The sequence below is a fragment of the Boleophthalmus pectinirostris genome, unplaced genomic scaffold, assembly GCF_026225935.1.
Source record: "Boleophthalmus pectinirostris isolate CB_2022bp ecotype Guang Dong unplaced genomic scaffold, ASM2622593v1 HiC_scaffold_15, whole genome shotgun sequence".
Classification (NCBI taxonomy): Eukaryota; Metazoa; Chordata; class Actinopteri; order Gobiiformes; family Gobiidae; genus Boleophthalmus; species Boleophthalmus pectinirostris.
In genome coordinates, this window is record NW_026571070.1 from 33,383,855 (window position 1) to 33,402,108 (window position 18,254).

General features: G+C 37.7%; 1 protein-coding gene across 1 annotated transcript in view; it reads right to left on the reverse strand.

The window, feature by feature from the left end:
• Nucleotides 1-12,450, reverse strand: part of sspo (SCO-spondin) — a 120,145-nt gene extending 107,695 nt beyond the window's left edge. The window contains 4 exon segments of the mRNA XM_055150834.1: nt 927-1,009; nt 5,840-6,049; nt 9,036-9,158; nt 12,398-12,450. Coding sequence (XP_055006809.1) covers nt 927-1,009; nt 5,840-6,049; nt 9,036-9,158; nt 12,398-12,450 — 469 coding nt within the window.
• Nucleotides 12,451-18,254: the final 5,804 nt, after the last annotated feature.

Below are 18,254 nucleotides of genomic sequence, written 5' to 3' on the forward strand. Positions count from 1 at the left end.
TCCTACATTTCCATGGGGTTTATTACATTTGGATTTGGACATTTGGACTTGAAATAAATCTTTTAAAATAAAAATAGCAAGTGGTGCACAATTATGTTGACCAAGCATAATTTTCCATTTATTTAAGAAAGAACTGCACTTAGAAAGGCTTTTTCAGTTGTTCTGAACACAGACAGTTTGACTCACTACACTCTTTGGCAAAGTTTGGGTCAATCAAAATGGACGGAGCACATGTGTTTGGCAGAAAACAACGTTCCTATCGGACACTCATTTCCGTGTGACATAGGAAAATACTAGAAATATACTCGGAAAACCTCGACTCTCAGCTTTTCAAAAAAAGTAAGTTTCTGTCTTTTATGGTTGTAAAGTTATGCGTGATTATTAAAAACATATTCCCAGGGATCGTACTAAATAAAAAAGTGCCGGAATTGAGTATTTATTCCTTATGGCCTGTTTACACGAGAACGCTTACAGGTAAAAACAACAAAATATTTTATCAGAAGTGCCTTTTATTTAGATGGTGACAGGGTTTTTGGGGTTTAAAAACGCAAAAATCTGAAGTGTGTGTTTCTGTCTACACTGCCCAAGACACAAAACTCTGGTCAGATCTGCTCACATCGTGTACACCTTTACGTCACATACATACAGAACACAGAAACCTGGCATGCATACACAGTCCAATTTTGCGTCACTGTATGCACACAGATTTCCTCGTCTAAACGTGGAATAAAAAGAGAAGGCGCGATACCACTTTTGTGTCACTTTCTGTGTGTCACTGTTATCATATGAATGTAGCCTTAGTATCAAATCAAGTATGAAATATTTATATCGTGACAACACTCCTCCAGCTTTAAATTAAGAGATAAAGGCAGTGCAAATGTGTCGTCCAGTCCACCATAGTCCAAAGTCCTTCATGATAAACGTACCGTCTTTGCAGTGTGCTCCGGTCCAGCCCTCACAGCACGCTCGCACGGTCCTGTTCACCAGCTCACGCTCCATCTCTGAAGGTCTGACACAAGAAACACACCAGCTTACAGTCCACACTCACAGAAACACTGCAAGAGGCAACATCCAACCAAGTTCAAATGACTTAAAGGTGCACTGTGTAACTTTTTTGGTGGAGCATCCGTCACCTGTTGTTTCTGTGGATATTTCAGATATGTCGTCTGCCTGGAATGTTTCACAGTGTGACATTAACAGCTCTACTTTACATTTATTCAATTCCAGGTGGTTTTATAGCTCAAAAACACAAAAACAGGCATTCTCACTGTGAGTGGGGCTGCCTCTCCACAGATCTGACCTGTAACACCACTGTAATCCCATACTGTGAAACATTCCAGACAAAGCAGTAACATCTTCATGCATTTGATGAACCCTCTACCAGAAAAATTATACAATGCACCTTTAAATTAAGATTTGACTTCATTTGAGAAGATTCGACAAGTGAAATGATTTGTGTGGAACAAATATGTTTCTTAATTCAAGCAACATTCAGTTTTCTTTCTTGTTTTAAGCGTTCTTGTTTTTCTTATGTGCAATCAGATGTATTTTCATATTTTAAATACAAAAAGTCCTCTTCCATTGCTAGATCATTTTATTTGTCAAGTGAAATTAACTGAAATTATGATCAAACTTTCTTAATTCAAGTCATCTTCACTTTTTTGGAGTTTTCTGAGTGCTCTTCAGACACCATTTTATTCCTGCTTGAGTAATGTATTGTATAATGTTACAATACTCTTACTTGAGTAACACTTTAATAGTGTATGATTTGAACATTTGTGTTTCTTTCAATACTCCTCACATATGATTTAGTTTGCCTAATTTTTGTGTTTGTCCTTTGAAAACACCAGATTTTATGCATTATTTAATTTAATGTTTTGTGCTTCCAATTACATTCTCTTAAATTATAAATTAGATGTTACCTCCCAACATTTACTGTTTAAGTTACTTTTAATTGAGTAGTAATTTTCCTAAATATTTTCTTGGACAATTTTATATTTTGAAGTCATGGTATTCTTATACAAATACAATGTCTACTGTTGCAGTATTGAGCATAATGGTACTTAAGTAAACTTTGTATTGCCCCAGTGCAGATATATTGTATAATCAGCCCTTCAGGTCAAAATAAGTGTACTGACTAATTTTATAGTGTTTTATTGTCCTAGAGTCAGGAAGTGCATGGTTAGCATGATAGCTAGATGTTGTTACACCATTATGTCAAAACTCCACACTGGTCTCTGAAAGTTGCAAAAGGTACTTACTGTACATACATTACTCTGAATGCATAAGATAACTGAGGAATATATTCAAACTGTTCTGTTTTTCACATTTTAGGACAGACACAAAAAATCAAGTTCAGTGCTTTTAACCCCCCTAACCCTACATTTTTGTATGTCTCAACTTTTTTTTTTTTTTTTTTTGTGTGTGCAAAACTTTCTCTATATTGCACCAGATAACTAGCCTGATTTATCAGCTGGTTTCACTTCGTAGAAACCGTCTGCCCTCGCAGTGTTAGAATTAATTCGCTCGACAATCGGCGGGTCTTTTTGTCATTTAACTTTAACATTTAATCGCTGCTATTTGGTCGTGATGTATGTAATGGGGCTAACTGGTATATTAAGCTTTTCCCAAACCCTGTAGGAAGAAGGACAATAACGTCTTTCTCCTTGATCAAATTCACCAAACATTCTCTTTGTTCTGGCTTTAAATCCTCAATCTCAGGAATCGCTGACAACACTGAATATATGGCTCTCTGCTGATTGGCTGGTGCCCAAACTCGCACTTCAGGGTTTTTGCAAATCGTCTAGTGTATTTTGATTCCTGACCTAGTCGCTGGAGAGAAATGGCACATTTGGTGGTGCCAGCCTGGATACCAAAAAGCACCAAAATTGGCCGGTGCATTTTGTGATGTATTTTTAATGTGTTTTCTTTCAAGATCACATTAACTGAACGGTGTATAATCAAAATACTCACACCCGTGGTCCTTCAGTACATTTTTGTCCCATTTACTTCCATTCGAAAGGGCATAACTTATATATTTACTCTTTACTTTATTTCACTTTACTTTATTCTTTGATGTTGAAAAACTTTCAAAAAATGTTTGTTTTAGTTTCTTTTTTAATATTTGTATAATGTTCTTTTTACTGCGTATCTTCCACAAGATTATATCAATAGAAAGACATTTGTCCATATGAGTCCAGACTGAAGGCCAGAGACAAATATTTAAGGTTAAAATGATAAGGGTGTGTTCTAGCTCCAGCCTCTGAAAATCTAACTTTTTTTTTCATGCACATAATTTTGCAGTCAAAAATGGCATTTAAAGGGTTAAATTTTCTAAATATGCTGTATAATTTGATATGTATGATTAAATGAAGACACTCATATAAAAAATTGGACAAAAATCCGTACTGCATAAAAATGTTGTGGTATTCTTTTCCAGTGTACATTTTTGCCATGAAAGACCACAGGTGAGATTATTTTAAAGGGGAGCATAAGAATTAATAAGGAACCAACTCTGATTATAAGCTCCTCTATTCCAATTTTGCTTCCAAATTTCTCCACAATTCAATGCAAAAATTCAAATGAAGCTCTTAGCCCGTCTCCAATGGCAACGTATGAGTGTTGAGACACTTGAGGCATGTGTGTGGACGTAAGCGAGGCTCACTGGTTAAACATGTGTAAAATGGAGGAAAAGAGCATAAAAGAGAGTAAAAGAGTTGACTTGTTGTCTCATGCAGCAGAGGTAAACACGCTGTGGCTGGATCCAAGTGCTCATGGGTAAATGTCAGTGAGACTTACAGGCTGTAAAATGGATGACACATGTCCTGCTCCAGAACGCACAAGGACCAGAGGGAAACAACATGTACACAACCAGTGGGAACACACTTTAGTAACTGGACTAAAACCTGATAAAGCTACTCAGATCTTAAAAGTCCTACATTATGCAAAATTTACTCTTTTAAGCTTTTTTGTAGCCTTGTCAAAAACATACACAGCTCTACCTTTCATTTATTCAATTACAGGTGGTTTTATAGCTCAAAAATACTAAAAACAGACATTCTGACTGTGAGCAGGGTCTCCTCTCCACAGATCTGACCTGTAACTTGGTCTGGTTTGGTCTCCATGAAGATAGAAAAGTTTAATATCATACTGGGAAACACTAAACAAAGTACTAACGTCTCCATGGATAAAAGAATTATCCAGTTATTGGGCTCAAAATGTTCTGTTCCACCTTGTGATGTCATTAAGCTGCAGTTTTAACAATGAACAGCTGTTTTAGCCTCAATGGAAGTGATTTACTCTGCAATACACTGAGACAACCTTAAGTTGTTTTTACTTTTTGTTCAGTTCAGATTGCCACATAAAGTCTATAATATCTTGTAGCTTCAAAGTTTGGCAATTCCAAGGCTGAAAATGGATTCAAATGATTCTAATGAAGGTTTACAGGATTTAAAATCACAGTGGCGCGCCTCTTGTGTGACAATCTGATGACATCACAATGTGGAACAAAGTGTTTTCAATATGAGAGAAGAACACAGCCTAAATATACAGGATGTGTGTGTTACATGAAAAAAAAAACACCACTCAGGTATGTTTTTGATAAGGAAACAACATTATAACAAAGATAAAATTAAAAAAAAGCATAATACAGGTTGTTTCAGCTTTTGCTTCTTGAATTAGATGTATCAGATACTTTTGCCCAGATTTCATATGGAGCATAATCAGGTTTGAGTAGATTTTTTTGTCTAGGATTGGCTCTACAAATATGTATGTTGTTGCTCAAAGTTCTTATGAATAATACCACCTCTTTTTGATTTTGATGGTAAAAAAAAGTAAATAAAGTTTCATTTCCAGTCATCTGTGATCCTGAGCTAAGGCAGGTCTGGAGTCAGAGGGGAAACGCCCTGGTACGAATCACTTCGTACAAATCCACTCAATAATGGAAAAGAGGGCTGTAGAATTCTGAGCAGCGCTCTGACTCAGTAATAAACTATATCTGTTCTTTTGCAATATCTTCATACAATTTTGGTTATTAATTCACTGGACACAGAGAAAGCCTTTAACTGCTTCAAATGGAACTTACTATGGTCTGTTCTTCATTAAATCTTAGAGCTGAATTCCTTTCATTAAAGTATTGTATACAAATCTAACAGCAGATGTTCTTACAGGAAATACTTTCTTTTTTTCATTTGACCTTTTTTCAACCAGGAGGTCCAACTGAGATTCAAAATCTCAATGGGACCTCAACGGGAAACAGTCAAATCATAAAGTATCACATTATAAAACCATTTGCATCTCTCAAGAAAAACATACATGTCTCAGTCACCACATTTTTAAAATTGTCTTGAACTTATCAAGTGACACCTTTGAATCCAATTTAAGATCTTTCTGTAAATGATTCCAAGACCATGGTGCTGCGTAGGAAAGATTTTCCCAGCTCAGTGAGGCACTGAGGCTCTCTGGAGCTTTTAATGAAGCGTACGGCTCATGTCAAGGATGCCCTTTGTCACGTTTGCTCTTTGCACTAACCCTGAAACCTGCAGCAAAGGCTGTGGGGCAGGGTGGGGCGGGTGGGGTGAGTGGTGAAATGCTTTCTTTGTGGCCATGTGAGCACTGACTGGAACATTGTTGTGACATATCAGATCAAAATGTCTTTGTACGCCTAATGAAAGTTTCACTCATTAACACTAAAATCAACTCTAACAAATGTGTTTATACTAGACACTATTTTGCCCACCTCTACATAACAACAATGTTTTGTGTGCGCTCAGGTAGGAATCAAACTGGTGCTCGTCACATTCACTCCAGAGCCCGGCTGCTGTGTGTGTAATGGTCTTACTTGTACAGGAGGCACTTGGCTTTGTCGCCCTGTTGTTGGTAGTACAGAGCGATGCCGTCGTCGCCTCCGTGTCGAGCCCTCATGCGCTCCACGTCCAGTCTCCAGCCCTGTATGTTGTACTGGTACAGCAGAGAGCAGCCCACCTCCAGCTGCAGGCGAGGGGACAGGGGGTGCTCCTGCCAGTGCTGCTCCTGTCTCTCACACCAGTGTCTGAGGAAACACACAGCATCAGTAACACAGTAACACAGAGTCCTGTACTCTTATATAGACACCACTGCTGCTGCCTCTCACACAAGTGTCTGACAGAACACACACAGTACACATACTTCTATACTTTTATAGTCTTATAGTCTTATACTGACACTCAGATGTTGTAGAAGTTTTCATCTTGTCCAAGAAAGGGTGGAAGTAAAAGGCTGGAGACCAGCTGGATGTCTTCAGCTGTAGGCCAGGAGCCAGGTTCACTCCTCAGGATGTTTTTTGTTACCTTTTTTTCACTCTTATTTCCTGTTATCTTATGTCTTGGGCCATCACATGTTGATAAGGGCCACCCCCAACTCAGACCCGTTTGGTCTCAGGGACCAAAAACACACTATTTAGGAAAAGCTGCAGGTGAAATGATGTAACTGTAAATATTAAGGTACTGTAAATGCATGAATGGTCAAAAAACCCTCAAATTTTGCATGATGTATCCTGATACACAGGGGAAACTAGAAGAAAAAGATATTTTAGGGAGCAGAGATTGGGAAAGAAATGAAGCACACGCACATCTCCATTGGGCTGGCTATGTTAGTTAACAATCTGACAAGTTAAACTAGCTAATGTTATCAATCTAGAAGCAGTGGGCGCCTGGAGAAGGACACCAATTTCCCAACAGACTCAATCTCTTTTTAGAACTAGAAAAATGGATCAACTTCTCTCAAAATTATCTGGAGAATAATTTCTGATGGGACCTTGCATGAAGGGTTAGGATGTTGTTTGGTTGTGTGTTTGTGTATATAACCTGGTTACCATAGTTTTATCTTGCACCCTGACCCTTGTCCACCTGGAGTTTTAATATTATTCACTTTGAATGTAATTCACTTCATATAGTACAGCAGTACATAAATCAACTCTTTTCAAAAAAAATCTGCGCAATACCATGAAATGGTAATGCCTGACAGTTCTATTTTCTGCTGTACAGTGCTCTGAGGTACAGTGAGTACATTTTGTCATAGCAGGTGTTTTTGTCTACATAGAAAAGTCATCTTGGACTTAAATTGAAGCTTATAAACTTGGGGAGTTTTGCATGAGGCAGTTATTTCTGCAATAAAATGCTTGAGACCTTTTTTTTTCTTCTTTTTCTTTCTTTTTTCTTCTTTTTTTAGTGAAAAAATGTAACAAAAAACATCCTGAGGAGTGAACCTGGCTCCAGGCCTACAGGAGAAGTTTGTTTAGTATCATTACTACAGGCTCGTGCAGACTTGAAAAGTCAACTTAATATGAACATAGTATGATCTGTGAGTGTTCCAGCCCCTTCACTGTGCTTCCAAAAGAGGAAGTTTATAAAGCAGGTGCAGTGAGACTATGAAGGCCACTAGACTCCAGTTAGACAGAAATATGCCACATGTTAGATAATGGTATACCAATGATATGCCAAGGGAAGATGACTGATGAATCTTGTGAGGAGATGTTAAACTGAGAAGTGGAAAATAAATGACTTTGCTGATGAATTGTCTTCTCGGTGCTGCTCTCACACCAGTGTCACGACACACACCATCAGTAACATGCACAGGGTTCTATACTCTACTACTGACTCCACTGACAAGATGGAGGGATCTTTGAGCTGTACTTCTGGAGATGTGCAGGTCTACAGTGTCCTGTGTCCTGCATTTGCAGATGCCAGAACCACCTCAGCTCATCTCAGTGTGGAGGAGCAGAGGCTTTACTCTGAGCTCCGAAGCCTGGCAGGCCTGTCAGTCAGTACTATATCAACTTTGTTTAATACATGATAGATGGAGCAATAATATTTATCGTAGGTACTTTTACTTTGAACTTCTTGTTATTTTTCTACACTACAATAAGTTTTGATATGTAGACAGTTGAGTAAATCTATCTTCTATGATTCAGTATAAATACAAACTAACTACTAAAGTGTTTCATTCAGAACTGCAAATTTTGAAATCATGACAGACCTCTCACATGGTGACTGAGCTCCTCCCTCTGTCTCTGTACACTGACTTCAGCCGCTTGTATCGAGGAATGTGCATCTGTTTGTTATGTTCATGACTGTACAGGTATGCAGTACATGTGCACAATGTGTATATCAAGTGGACTGATGCATGAGGTCTTTTTAGGCAAAACATAAAGAACAATAATGCACATGGCATCACCAGGGCTGCCCTTCATCACCGCTTGTGTTCATGTCTATGGGCAGAACTGTGAGCCACAACCACAAGACGAGTCAAAAAGTATAATAAATCAATCAAATCCTGTTAGTGTGAATGTTTTTCTCCATGTGGGGAGGAATGTAATGCTCTCCGTGAGGACTGAAACAATAATCACAATGTAAAAATATGGAAGAATATTATACAGATTTTCTTTAATCAGACTTTTTATATAAATATTTTTTTTCTAGAGTTATTTAAAAGAAAAAATAAAATAAAATCATAAAATTCAGTGTATACCAACAACCAAAAACACTTAACAGAGCCAGCCTCAAACTCTGTAATCAGGCATAATGCTTTATGCACTTAGGGTGTGTCTTGATCACATCAAAGTTGGGACTGAACTGGGACTAATTTATTTAGTAATCCTGGACTATACCAGGACTAAATCAGGACTAGTACAGAACCAAACCAGGTCTACCATCTGGACTGAGCTGGGCTCAAACCAAGTCCTAACAGGGACCAGTGTGGGCACCTGTCTGTTAAGGCTACTGCTGCTGGCTGTTGTGGTTTTTGTTTTTTGCTCTCAAAAATGTAGATTTAAATGATTAATATTTTTACTATTAATACTAATCATATTTTGGTGATGGATATAGTTCAGCAGAGGCTTTTACTTCATATGTGTCATTTTTATTCCATTGAATACTGAGGTGGGACTTGAAAAGCCTGATGATGTAACACTGAAATGAGACTTGATATAATAACTCTAAATGATGTTGTAGTTTAAATACACAGTGTTTGTTTGATGAACATGAGACGTTTGCTCTTACCCCATGGCCATGACAGTGAGAGGAGCCAGCAGCAGCAGCACTAAACTCCTCATCCTCATCCTGTATGTGAGCACAACTCCTGTCAGCATCATGTGTGAGTCATTCTCTGAAGGAAAGAACCTTCTGGAAAACATACAAAGAAATATCACCATCTCAAGCATATACAAATCTATACTAATAATCAATATGTACATGATAAATAATAAAATATTTTATTATGAATAGAAAAAGTTCTGAAGCCCCAAACACCTGGCGTCTCTTCTCAGCCAAACCTGATAAAACATCAGTGTAACCAACATCACTGTGTCATTCACACAGAGTTTTGTCAATTATTATTATTATTACGTCAATTATTTTATAGCATTTATTTCTCATGGGGCAGGTTTGAGGAGCTGCAGCCCACCACAAAAAAACAAAAGTCGAAATTTGCAAAACATGAAAATGTGGTTAATATAACTGGTGTAAATTCTCAGTATGAGGCAAATTGTGTCAAAATAAAAATGTGCAGTGGTTTATTATAACTCCCTCTATAGTCAAGTTCATATAAATGATAGTATTTGTAATTGTCTGAAGTGTTGGGATTGTTGCAAATAAAGAAGCAAAGACAATGGAATTCATGATCTGCTTCCAAAGGGCATCGAATACTGCACATCTAGACCTATGGATTTAGGAAATGCTTTCATATTAAAATTGTATTTTATTTTTTAAAACTCATAATTTTTTGCTGCTTTATTCATGTTTTTTTTAACACAAAAGTATCTGTTATGGCCCGCAGTCACATAGTCAGAAGTACCCTTATTTTTCCAAAATATAAGTCTTTTTGGGTCCAGTTGAAGGAAAGAGCACAAATCAAATATTTTTTGTGAATTTTGTGTATGTTAAGAAACTAAATCCAATAAAGTTGTGTGTGTGTGTATATATATATATATATATTAGGGGTGTCAAATTATCGCGTTAATTGCGATTAATTAATTACAGTCATATTTAGCGCGTTATGTTTTTTAATCGCGTTAATCTCATTTTTAATCTCTAACTTTAGTGTTTCTGTATGCGAGTTGCTTTATTATAAAACCTGTTTTTATGTGTTGTTGGGACAACAACAACACAAACACACACACAAAAACACATTTATACATTTTTTTATTTCGGTAATTCCACTCATTGCCGGAAACCCACACAAAACGCGCGCAGTAAGAGCGATGTAAACGTCATGTTAACGTTGGCGGTGTCAGTCGCACAATGGACGAGGTCGTAGAGCCAGTAGAACAGAGGCAGCAGCGCACAGGTAAAAACGCATTCGTGTCTTGGAAATTATTCTCCCGACGTGAAATATAAAAGAAAATAACAAATATAATATCGCCTACAACTTAAATGTCACTGGTGAAAACAACCTGCATAGGCTCATGATGTCTGCACTACTGTCCTATAGTGACCTGCCACATGAGGGGACACGCACACAAACACACACAAACACAAACAAACACACACCTTCATCATCGTCATTAACCTGAGAACACGCGGACCACGTTTCCTTCCGTAGTTAATGCGCGGACACCGACGTGCTCCCGTGCGCCGCGTGTGGACCGTGTTTTCTCGCGTACGCGGCGTAAACTGCGCTTCCTCCTGTGCGCCTCTAAACCAGAACTAACACCAAGACTAAAACCAGGACTAATCCAGTCCAGGACTAAACCAGAACTAAAACCAGAATTTAAACCAGGTCTAAACCAGGTCTAAACCAGGACTAAACCAGGACTAAAACCAGAACTAACACCAGGACTAAACTAGGACTAAACTAGGACTAAAGCAGGTCTAAACCAGGACTAAAACAAGGACTAAAACCAGTGATCTCATATATAAAGCATTTCTCTATTAATAATATTTTTAATCTGGTTAAGGAAAGACTGGACTTTTTATTGTCTTTAGACAAAAGTTATTATGTTCAGATTTCCTCGTCTTTGCTACTTTACAGCAAACAGTTTCTTATTCATGGAGACTTGGGCCCAACAGCCAATTTGGAGAGATTTGTTAAACAATAAATTACTTTATAAAGTCACTTTTTTTAATCTATATCAGTCTTTTGATCTGCCACAATAATGTAATAATGAATTTAAATGAAAATACCTCAAATTGAAGGCTTTTCTCAGCAATTTTTAGGTGAGATTAAAATGAGATTAATTAGATTAATTAATTACAGATCATAATTAATTAATCTCTCAATTTTTTTAGTCGCATGACAGCACTAATATATATACATATATACATACATGTATATATATGTATATATATATATATATATATATGTCTTATTAAACAAACAAAAAAATATAACTAACAAAACAGTAGAACAAACAAACAGTAGAACAAAGCTGTCAAAGTGATCCTTAAAAAAAAAAAAAAAAACATAATTGGCCTATGAAGCATAAAAAAACACCTTCTTTCATTCTGTTGATTATAAAGACAAACAACAACAACTACATCTGCAGTGCCAGTACTTCTACTACTACTTCATCACTGCCACTGATACTAGTACTCGGTGGAGGCTGGTGGTCTCTCAAATACAGGAAGCTTATAATATTTGTTTTCATTTTGACATTATGATTGATTATTATAAGACAAAATTAATTCAAGGCTGATTAATGGTAAAACTATACAATAAAAAAAAATGTAATTGTTGGATTAAAAAATAAAAATAATTACGATCTATAGACTATAGACTACTATGATAAGACTAAAGACTAAACACAACATAATAAAACAGAACTGAAGCAGATCTCAAATGGAAAAAAAAAACCTGAAACCAAGATTAAGTAGTACTTTAAATGAAATCATGCTTTAAATACCTTATAAAAATACAAAATATTATTTAAAATGTTTTCATCAAATTGAAATTATTTGAAAAACACTTACCAATTGGAAAAAAAAGTTGAAAAGTCTCCTGGTTTTATCCCAAATGTCCCTTTATCGTACTGATCCTTGTAATTCCAACACAACACGCTCAATCCGTCTTTTGGGCGAAGCGTGTGTGCCAGTCCGGGTTTAAGCGCGGGGCGGGACTCGAAGGGGGTACAGTCTCATTTGACCCGCCTCTGATTGGCCCGGAGCGGCGGGTCTCGACTCTGATTGGCTTATCGCGGCCAGGTCCCAGCTGGAGAGAACCCCATTGGCCCGGGGACGGTGATAAATCCGTCACGGGGTTCGAGGAGGTGGGGAGGGGGGTCGGAGGAGGTGGAGGCGCTGGAGGTGGTGGTGGTGGTGTTGGAGGGGTTGGGTGTTTGTCCTGGGCCTAATCCTGTAAAGGGAAGTGTTTCGGGAAGAGCACCCACGGGAGAGTGTGCACACAGTCGGGCTGGAGGCTGAGTCACCCGTGGGTCACTATTGGGTGGCCTGTGACCTCCTCAAACACAGCGGTCACCATGACGATGGGCCACGCCATACAGTGAGGTTAACACGCATGGTAATCGGCTACATTCCACCACCGAGTACTAGTATCAGTGGCAGTAATGAAGTAGTAGTAGTAGTAGTAGTAGTAGTAGAAGTACAGGCAGATATAGTTTAGTATTTGCAGTAGTGGTTGTTGTGTAGTTGTTGTTGTGTAGATGTTGTTGTTGTTGTGTAGTTGCAGTTGTAGTTGTTGTTGTTGTGTAGTTGTTGTTGTTGTTGTTGTTGTGTAGTAGTTGTTGTTGTTGTCGTGTAGTTGTTGTTGTTGTTGTTGTGTAGTTGTTGTTGTTGTTGTGTAGTTGTTGTTGTTGTTGTGTAGTTGTTGCTGTTGTTGTTGTGTAGTTGCTGTTGTTGTTTAGTTGTTGTGTAGTAGTAGTAGTTGATGTTGTTGTGTAGTTGCTGTTGTTGTTTAGTTGTTGTTGTGTAGTAGTAGTAGTTGTTGTGTTGTAGTAGTAGTAGTAGTAGTTGTTGTTGTTGTGTAGTTGTTGTTGTTGTTGTTGTGTTGTTGTGTAGTTGCAGTTGTAGTAGTTGTTGTTGTGTAGTTGTTGTTGTTGTGTACTTGCAGTTGTAGTTGTTGTTGTTGTTGTGTAGTTGTTGTTGTTGTTGTTGTGTAGTTGTAGTTGTTGTTGTTGTGTAGTTGTTGTTGTTGTGTAGTTGTTGTTGTTGTGTAGTAGTTGTTGTTGTCGTGTAGTTGTTGTTGTGTAGTTGCAGTTGTAGTAGTTGTTGTTGTGTAGTTGTTGTTGTTGTTGTGTAGTTGCAGTTGTAGTAGTTGTTGTTGTGTAGTTGTTGTTGTTGTTGTGTACTTGCAGTTGTAGTTGTTGTTGTTGTGTAGTTGTTGTTGTTGTTGTGTAGTTGTTGTTGTGTAGTTGCAGTTGTAGTTGTTGTGTTGTTGTTGTGTAGTTGCAGTTGTTGTTGTTGTCGTGTAGTTGTTGTTGTGTAGTTGTTGTTGTTGTTGTTGTGTACTTGCAGTTGTAGTTGTTGTTGTGTAGTTGTTGTTGTGTAGTTGCAGTTGTTGTTGTTGTGTAGTTGTTGTTGTGTAGTTGCAGTTGTTGTTGTTGTTGTTGTTTTTGTGTAGTAGTTGTTGTTGTCGTGTAGTTGTTGTTGTCGTGTAGTTGTTGTTGTTGTTGTGTAGTTGTTGTTGTTGTGTAGTTGTTGTTGTTTAGTTGTTGTGTAGTAGTAGTAGTTGATGTTGTTGTTGTGTAGTTGCTGTTGTTGTTTAGTTGTTGTTGTGTAGTAGTAGTTGTTGTTGTTGTGTAGTAGTAGTAGTAGTAGTTGTTGTTGTTGTGTAGTTGTTGTTGTTGTTGTTGTGTAGTTGCAGTTGTAGTTGTTGTTGTGTACTTGCAGTTGTAGTTGTTGTTGTTGTGTTAGTTGTTGTTGTTGTGTAGTTGCAGTTGTTGTTGTTGTGTAGTTGTTGTTGTTGTTGTGTAGTTGTTGTTGTTGTTGTTGTGTACTTGCAGTTGTAGTTGTTGTTGTTGTGTAGTTGTTGTTGTTGTTGTGTAGTTGTTATTGTGTAGTTGCAGTTGTAGTTGTTGTGTAGTTGTTGTTGTTGTGTAGTTGCAGTTGTTGTTGTTGTCGTGTAGTTGTTGTTGTGTAGTTGTTGTTGTTGTTGTTGTGTACTTGCAGTTGTAGTTGTTGTTGTGTAGTTGTTGTTGTGTAGTTGCAGTTGTTGTTGTTGTTGTGTAGTTGTTGTTGTGTAGTTGCAGTTGTTGTTGTTGTTGTTTTTGTGTAGTAGTTGTTGTTGTCGTGTAGTTGTTGTTGTCGTGTAGTTGTTGTTGTTGTTGTGTAGTTGTTGTTGTTGTGTAGTTGTTGTTGTTGTTTAGTTGTTGTGTAGTAGTAGTAGTTGCTGTTGTTGTTGTGTAGTTGCTGTTGTTGTTTAGTTGTTGTTGTGTAGTAGTAGTAGTTGTTGTTGTTGTTGTAGTAGTAGTAGTAGTTGTTGTTGTTGTGTAGTTGTTGTTGTTGTTGTTGTGTAGTTGCAGTTGTAGTTGTTGTTGTGTACTTGCAGTTGTAGTTGTTGTTGTTGTGTAGTTGTTGTTGTTGTGTAGTTGCAGTTGTTGTGTAGTTGTTGTTGTTGTTGTGTAGTTGTTGTTGTGTAGTTGCAGTTGTTGTTGTTGTGTAGTTGTTGTTGTTGTGTAGTTGTTGTTGTTGTTGTGTTGTGTAGTTGTGTGTTGTTGTTAGTGTGTTGTTGTTGTTGTGTAGTAGTTGTTGTTGTTGTTGTGTTGTTGTTGTTGTTGTGTAGTTGTTGTTGTGTAGTTGTTTAGTTGTTGTGTAGTAGTAGAAGTAGTTGATGTGTTGTTGTGTGTTAGTTGTGTTGTTGTTTGTTGTTGTGTGTGTGTAGTGTTGTTGTTGTTGTGTGTGTAGTAGTAGTAGTAGTTGTTGTTGTTGTGTAGTTGTTGTTGTTGTGTAGTTGTTGTTATTGTTGTGTAGTTGCAGTTGTGTTGTTGTTGTTGTGTAGTTGTTGTTATTGTTGTGTAGTTGCAGTTGTAGTTGTTGTTGTTGTGTAGTTGTTGTTGTTGTTGTTGTGTAGTTGTTGTTGTTGTGTAGTTGCAGTTGTAGTTGTTGTTGTTGTGTAGTTGTTGTTATTGTTGTGTAGTTGCAGTTGTAGTTGTTGTTGTTGTGTAGTTGTTGTTGTTGTTGTTGTTGTTGTGTGTAGTTGTTGTTGTTGTGTTGTTGTGTAGTAGTTGTTGTTGTCGTGTAGTTGTTGTTGTTGTTGTTGTTGTTGTGTACTTGCAGTTGTTGTAGTTGTTGTTGTTGTTGTTTGTTGTGTTGTGTTTGTTGTGTAGTTGTTAGTTGTGTGTTGTTGTTGTAGTGTTGTGTGTTGTTGTTAGTTGTTGTTGTTGTTGTTGTTGTAGTTGTTGTGTTGTTGTGTTGTGTACTTGCAGTTGTGTTGTTGTTGTGTGTTGTTGTTGTTGTTGTTGTTGTTGCAGTTGTTGTTGTTGTTGTGTAGTTGTTGTTGTTGTTGTGTACTTGCAGTTGTAGTTGTTGTGTAGTTGTTGTTATTGTTGTGTAGTTGTAGTTGTTGTGTAGTTGTTGTTGTTGTTGTGTAGTTGTTGTGTACTTGCAGTTGTAGTTGTTTGTTGTTTGTGTGTTGTGTGTAGTTGTGTTGTTGTTGTTGTTGTTGTTGTTGTGTACTTGCAGTTGTAGTTGTTGTTGTTGTGTAGTTAGTTAGTTGTTGTTGTTGTTGTGTAGTTGTAGTTGTTGTTGTTGTGTAGTTGTTGTTATTGTTGTGTAGTTGTAGTTGTTGTGTAGTTGTTGTGTAGTAGTTGTTGTTGTCGTGTAGTTGTTGTTGTTGTTGTGTACTTGCAGTTGTAGTTGTTGTTGTTGTGTAGTTGTTGTTGTTGTTGTGTACTTGCAGTTGTAGTTGTTGTTGTTGTGTAGTTGTTGTTGTGTAGTTGCAGTTGTTGTTGTTGCTGTTGTGTAGTAGTTGTTGTTGTCGTGTAGTTGTTGTTGTTGTCGTGTAGTTGTTGTGTTGTTGTTGTGTTGTTGTTGTTGTTGTGTAGTTGTGTGTTGTTGTTTGTTGTTGTTGTGTGTAGTAGTAGTAGTTGATGTTGTTGTTGTGTAGTTGCTGTTGTTGTTTAGTTGTTGTTGTGTAGTAGTTGTTGTTGTTGTTGTGTTGTGTAGTAGTTGTTGTTGTCGTGTAGTTGTTGTTGTTGTCGTGTAGTTGTTGTTGTGTAGTTGTTGTTGTTGTGTAGTTGTTGTTGTTGTTTAGTTGTTGTGTAGTAGTAGTAGTTGATGTTGTTGTTGTGTAGTTGCTGTTGTTGTTTAGTTGTTGTTGTGTAGTAGTAGTTGTTGTTGTTGTGTGTAGTAGTAGTAGTAGTAGTTGTTGTTGTTGTGTAGTTGTTGTTGTTGTTGTTGTTGTGTAGTTGCAGTTGTAGTTGTTGTTGTGTACTTGCAGTTGTAGTTGTTGTTGTTGTGTAGTTGTTGTTGTTGTTGTTGTTGTTGTGTAGTTGCAGTTGTTGTTGTTGTGTAGTTGTTGTTGTTGTGTAGTTGTAGTTGTTGTGTTGTTGTTGTGTAGTTGTTGTTGTTGTTGTTGTTGTTGTTGTTGTGTAGTTGCAGTTGTTGTTGTGTAGTAGTTGTTGTCGTGTAGTTGTTGTTGTGTAGTTGTTGTTGTTGTTGTTGTGTGTAGTTGTTGTTGTTGTTGTGTAGTTGTTGTTGTTGTTGTGTAGTTGTTGTTGTGTAGTTGTTTAGTTGTTGTGTAGTAGTAGAAGTAGTTGATGTTGTTGTTGTGTAGTTGCTGTTGTTGTTTAGTTGTTGTTGTGTAGTAGTAGTAGTTGTTGTTGTTGTGTTGTAGTAGTAGTAGTAGTAGTTGTTGTTGTGTAGTTGTTGTTGTTGTGTAGTTGTTGTGTAGTTGCAGTTGTAGTTGTTGTTGTGTAGTTGTTGTTATTGTTGTGTAGTTGCAGTTGTAGTTGTTGTTGTTGTGTAGTTGTTGTTGTGTAGTTGTTGTTGTTGTTGTTGTGTTGTTGTGTAGTAGTTGTTGTTGTCGTGTAGTTGTTGTTGTTGTTGTGTACTTGCAGTTGTAGTTGTTGTTGTTGTGTAGTTGTTGTTGTTGTTGTTGTTGTGTACTTGCAGTTGTTGTTGTTGTTGTTGTGTAGTTGTTGTTGTTGTTGTGTACTTGCAGTTGTAGTTGTTGTTGTTGTGTAGTTGTTGTTATTGTTGTGTAGTTGTAGTTGTTGTGTAGTTGTTGTTGTTGTTGTGTAGTTGTTGTGTACTTGCAGTTGTAGTTGTTGTTGTGTACTTGCAGTTGTAGTTGTTGTTGTTATGTAGTTGTTGTTGTTGTGTACTTGCAGTTGTAGTTGTTGTTGTTGTGTAGTAGTAGTTGTTGTTGTTGTTGTGTAGTTGCAGTTGTAGTTGTTGTTGTTGTGTAGTTGTTGTTATTGTTGTGTAGTTGTAGTTGTTGTGTAGTTGTGTAGTAGTAGTAGTAGTTGTTGTTGTTGTTGTTGTGTACTTGCAGTTGTAGTTGTTGTTGTTGTGTAGTTGTTGTTGTTGTTGTGTACTTGCAGTTGTAGTTGCTGTTGTTGTGTAGTTGTTGTTGTGTAGTTGCAGTTGTAGTTGTTGTTGTTGTGTTGCTGCAGCTGCAGTTGTTGTTGTTGTGTAGTAGTTGTTGTTGTTGTGTAGTTGTTGTTGTTGTGTACTTGCAGTTGTAGTTGTTGTGTAGTTGTTGTTGTTGTTGTGTAGTTGCAGTTGTAGTTGTTGTTGTTGTGTAGTTGCAGTTGTAGTTGTTGTTGTTGTGTAGTTGTTGTTGTTGTTGTGTAGTTGCAGTTGTAGTTGTTATTGTTGTGTAGTTGTAGTTGTTGTTGTTGTTGTGTAGTTGTTGTTGTTGTTGTTGTGTAGTAGTTGTTGTTGTCGTGTAGCGCGTGCGAGAGATTCAGATGCCCTCCCCTGGAGAGCGAAAGGAGCGAGGGAGGGACACGAGGACACAGATTTAACATGAAACACATCAGATACAGATGTTATTCTGCCAATTAAAGTCCACACGAAACATCCAAACTGCTGAACCTGTGAGGGTGGGTCTGGGTCTGTGAGGGTGGGTCTGGGTCTGTGAGGGTGGGTCTGGGTCTGTGAGGGTGGGTCTGGGTCTGTGAGTGTGGGTCTGGGTCTGTGAGTGTGGGTCTGGGTCTGTGAGGGTGGGTCTGGGTCTGTGAGTGTGGGTCTGGGTCAGGACGGGCACGGGCATTATTCTGTTCTTCATACATTCAGAGAGCAGCTCTCATGTGCTCAGTTCCCCATTACACAAAAATGTAGGGAAGATTTTGGTTGGGGTCAGGTTCGGGCAGTAGGCTTCGT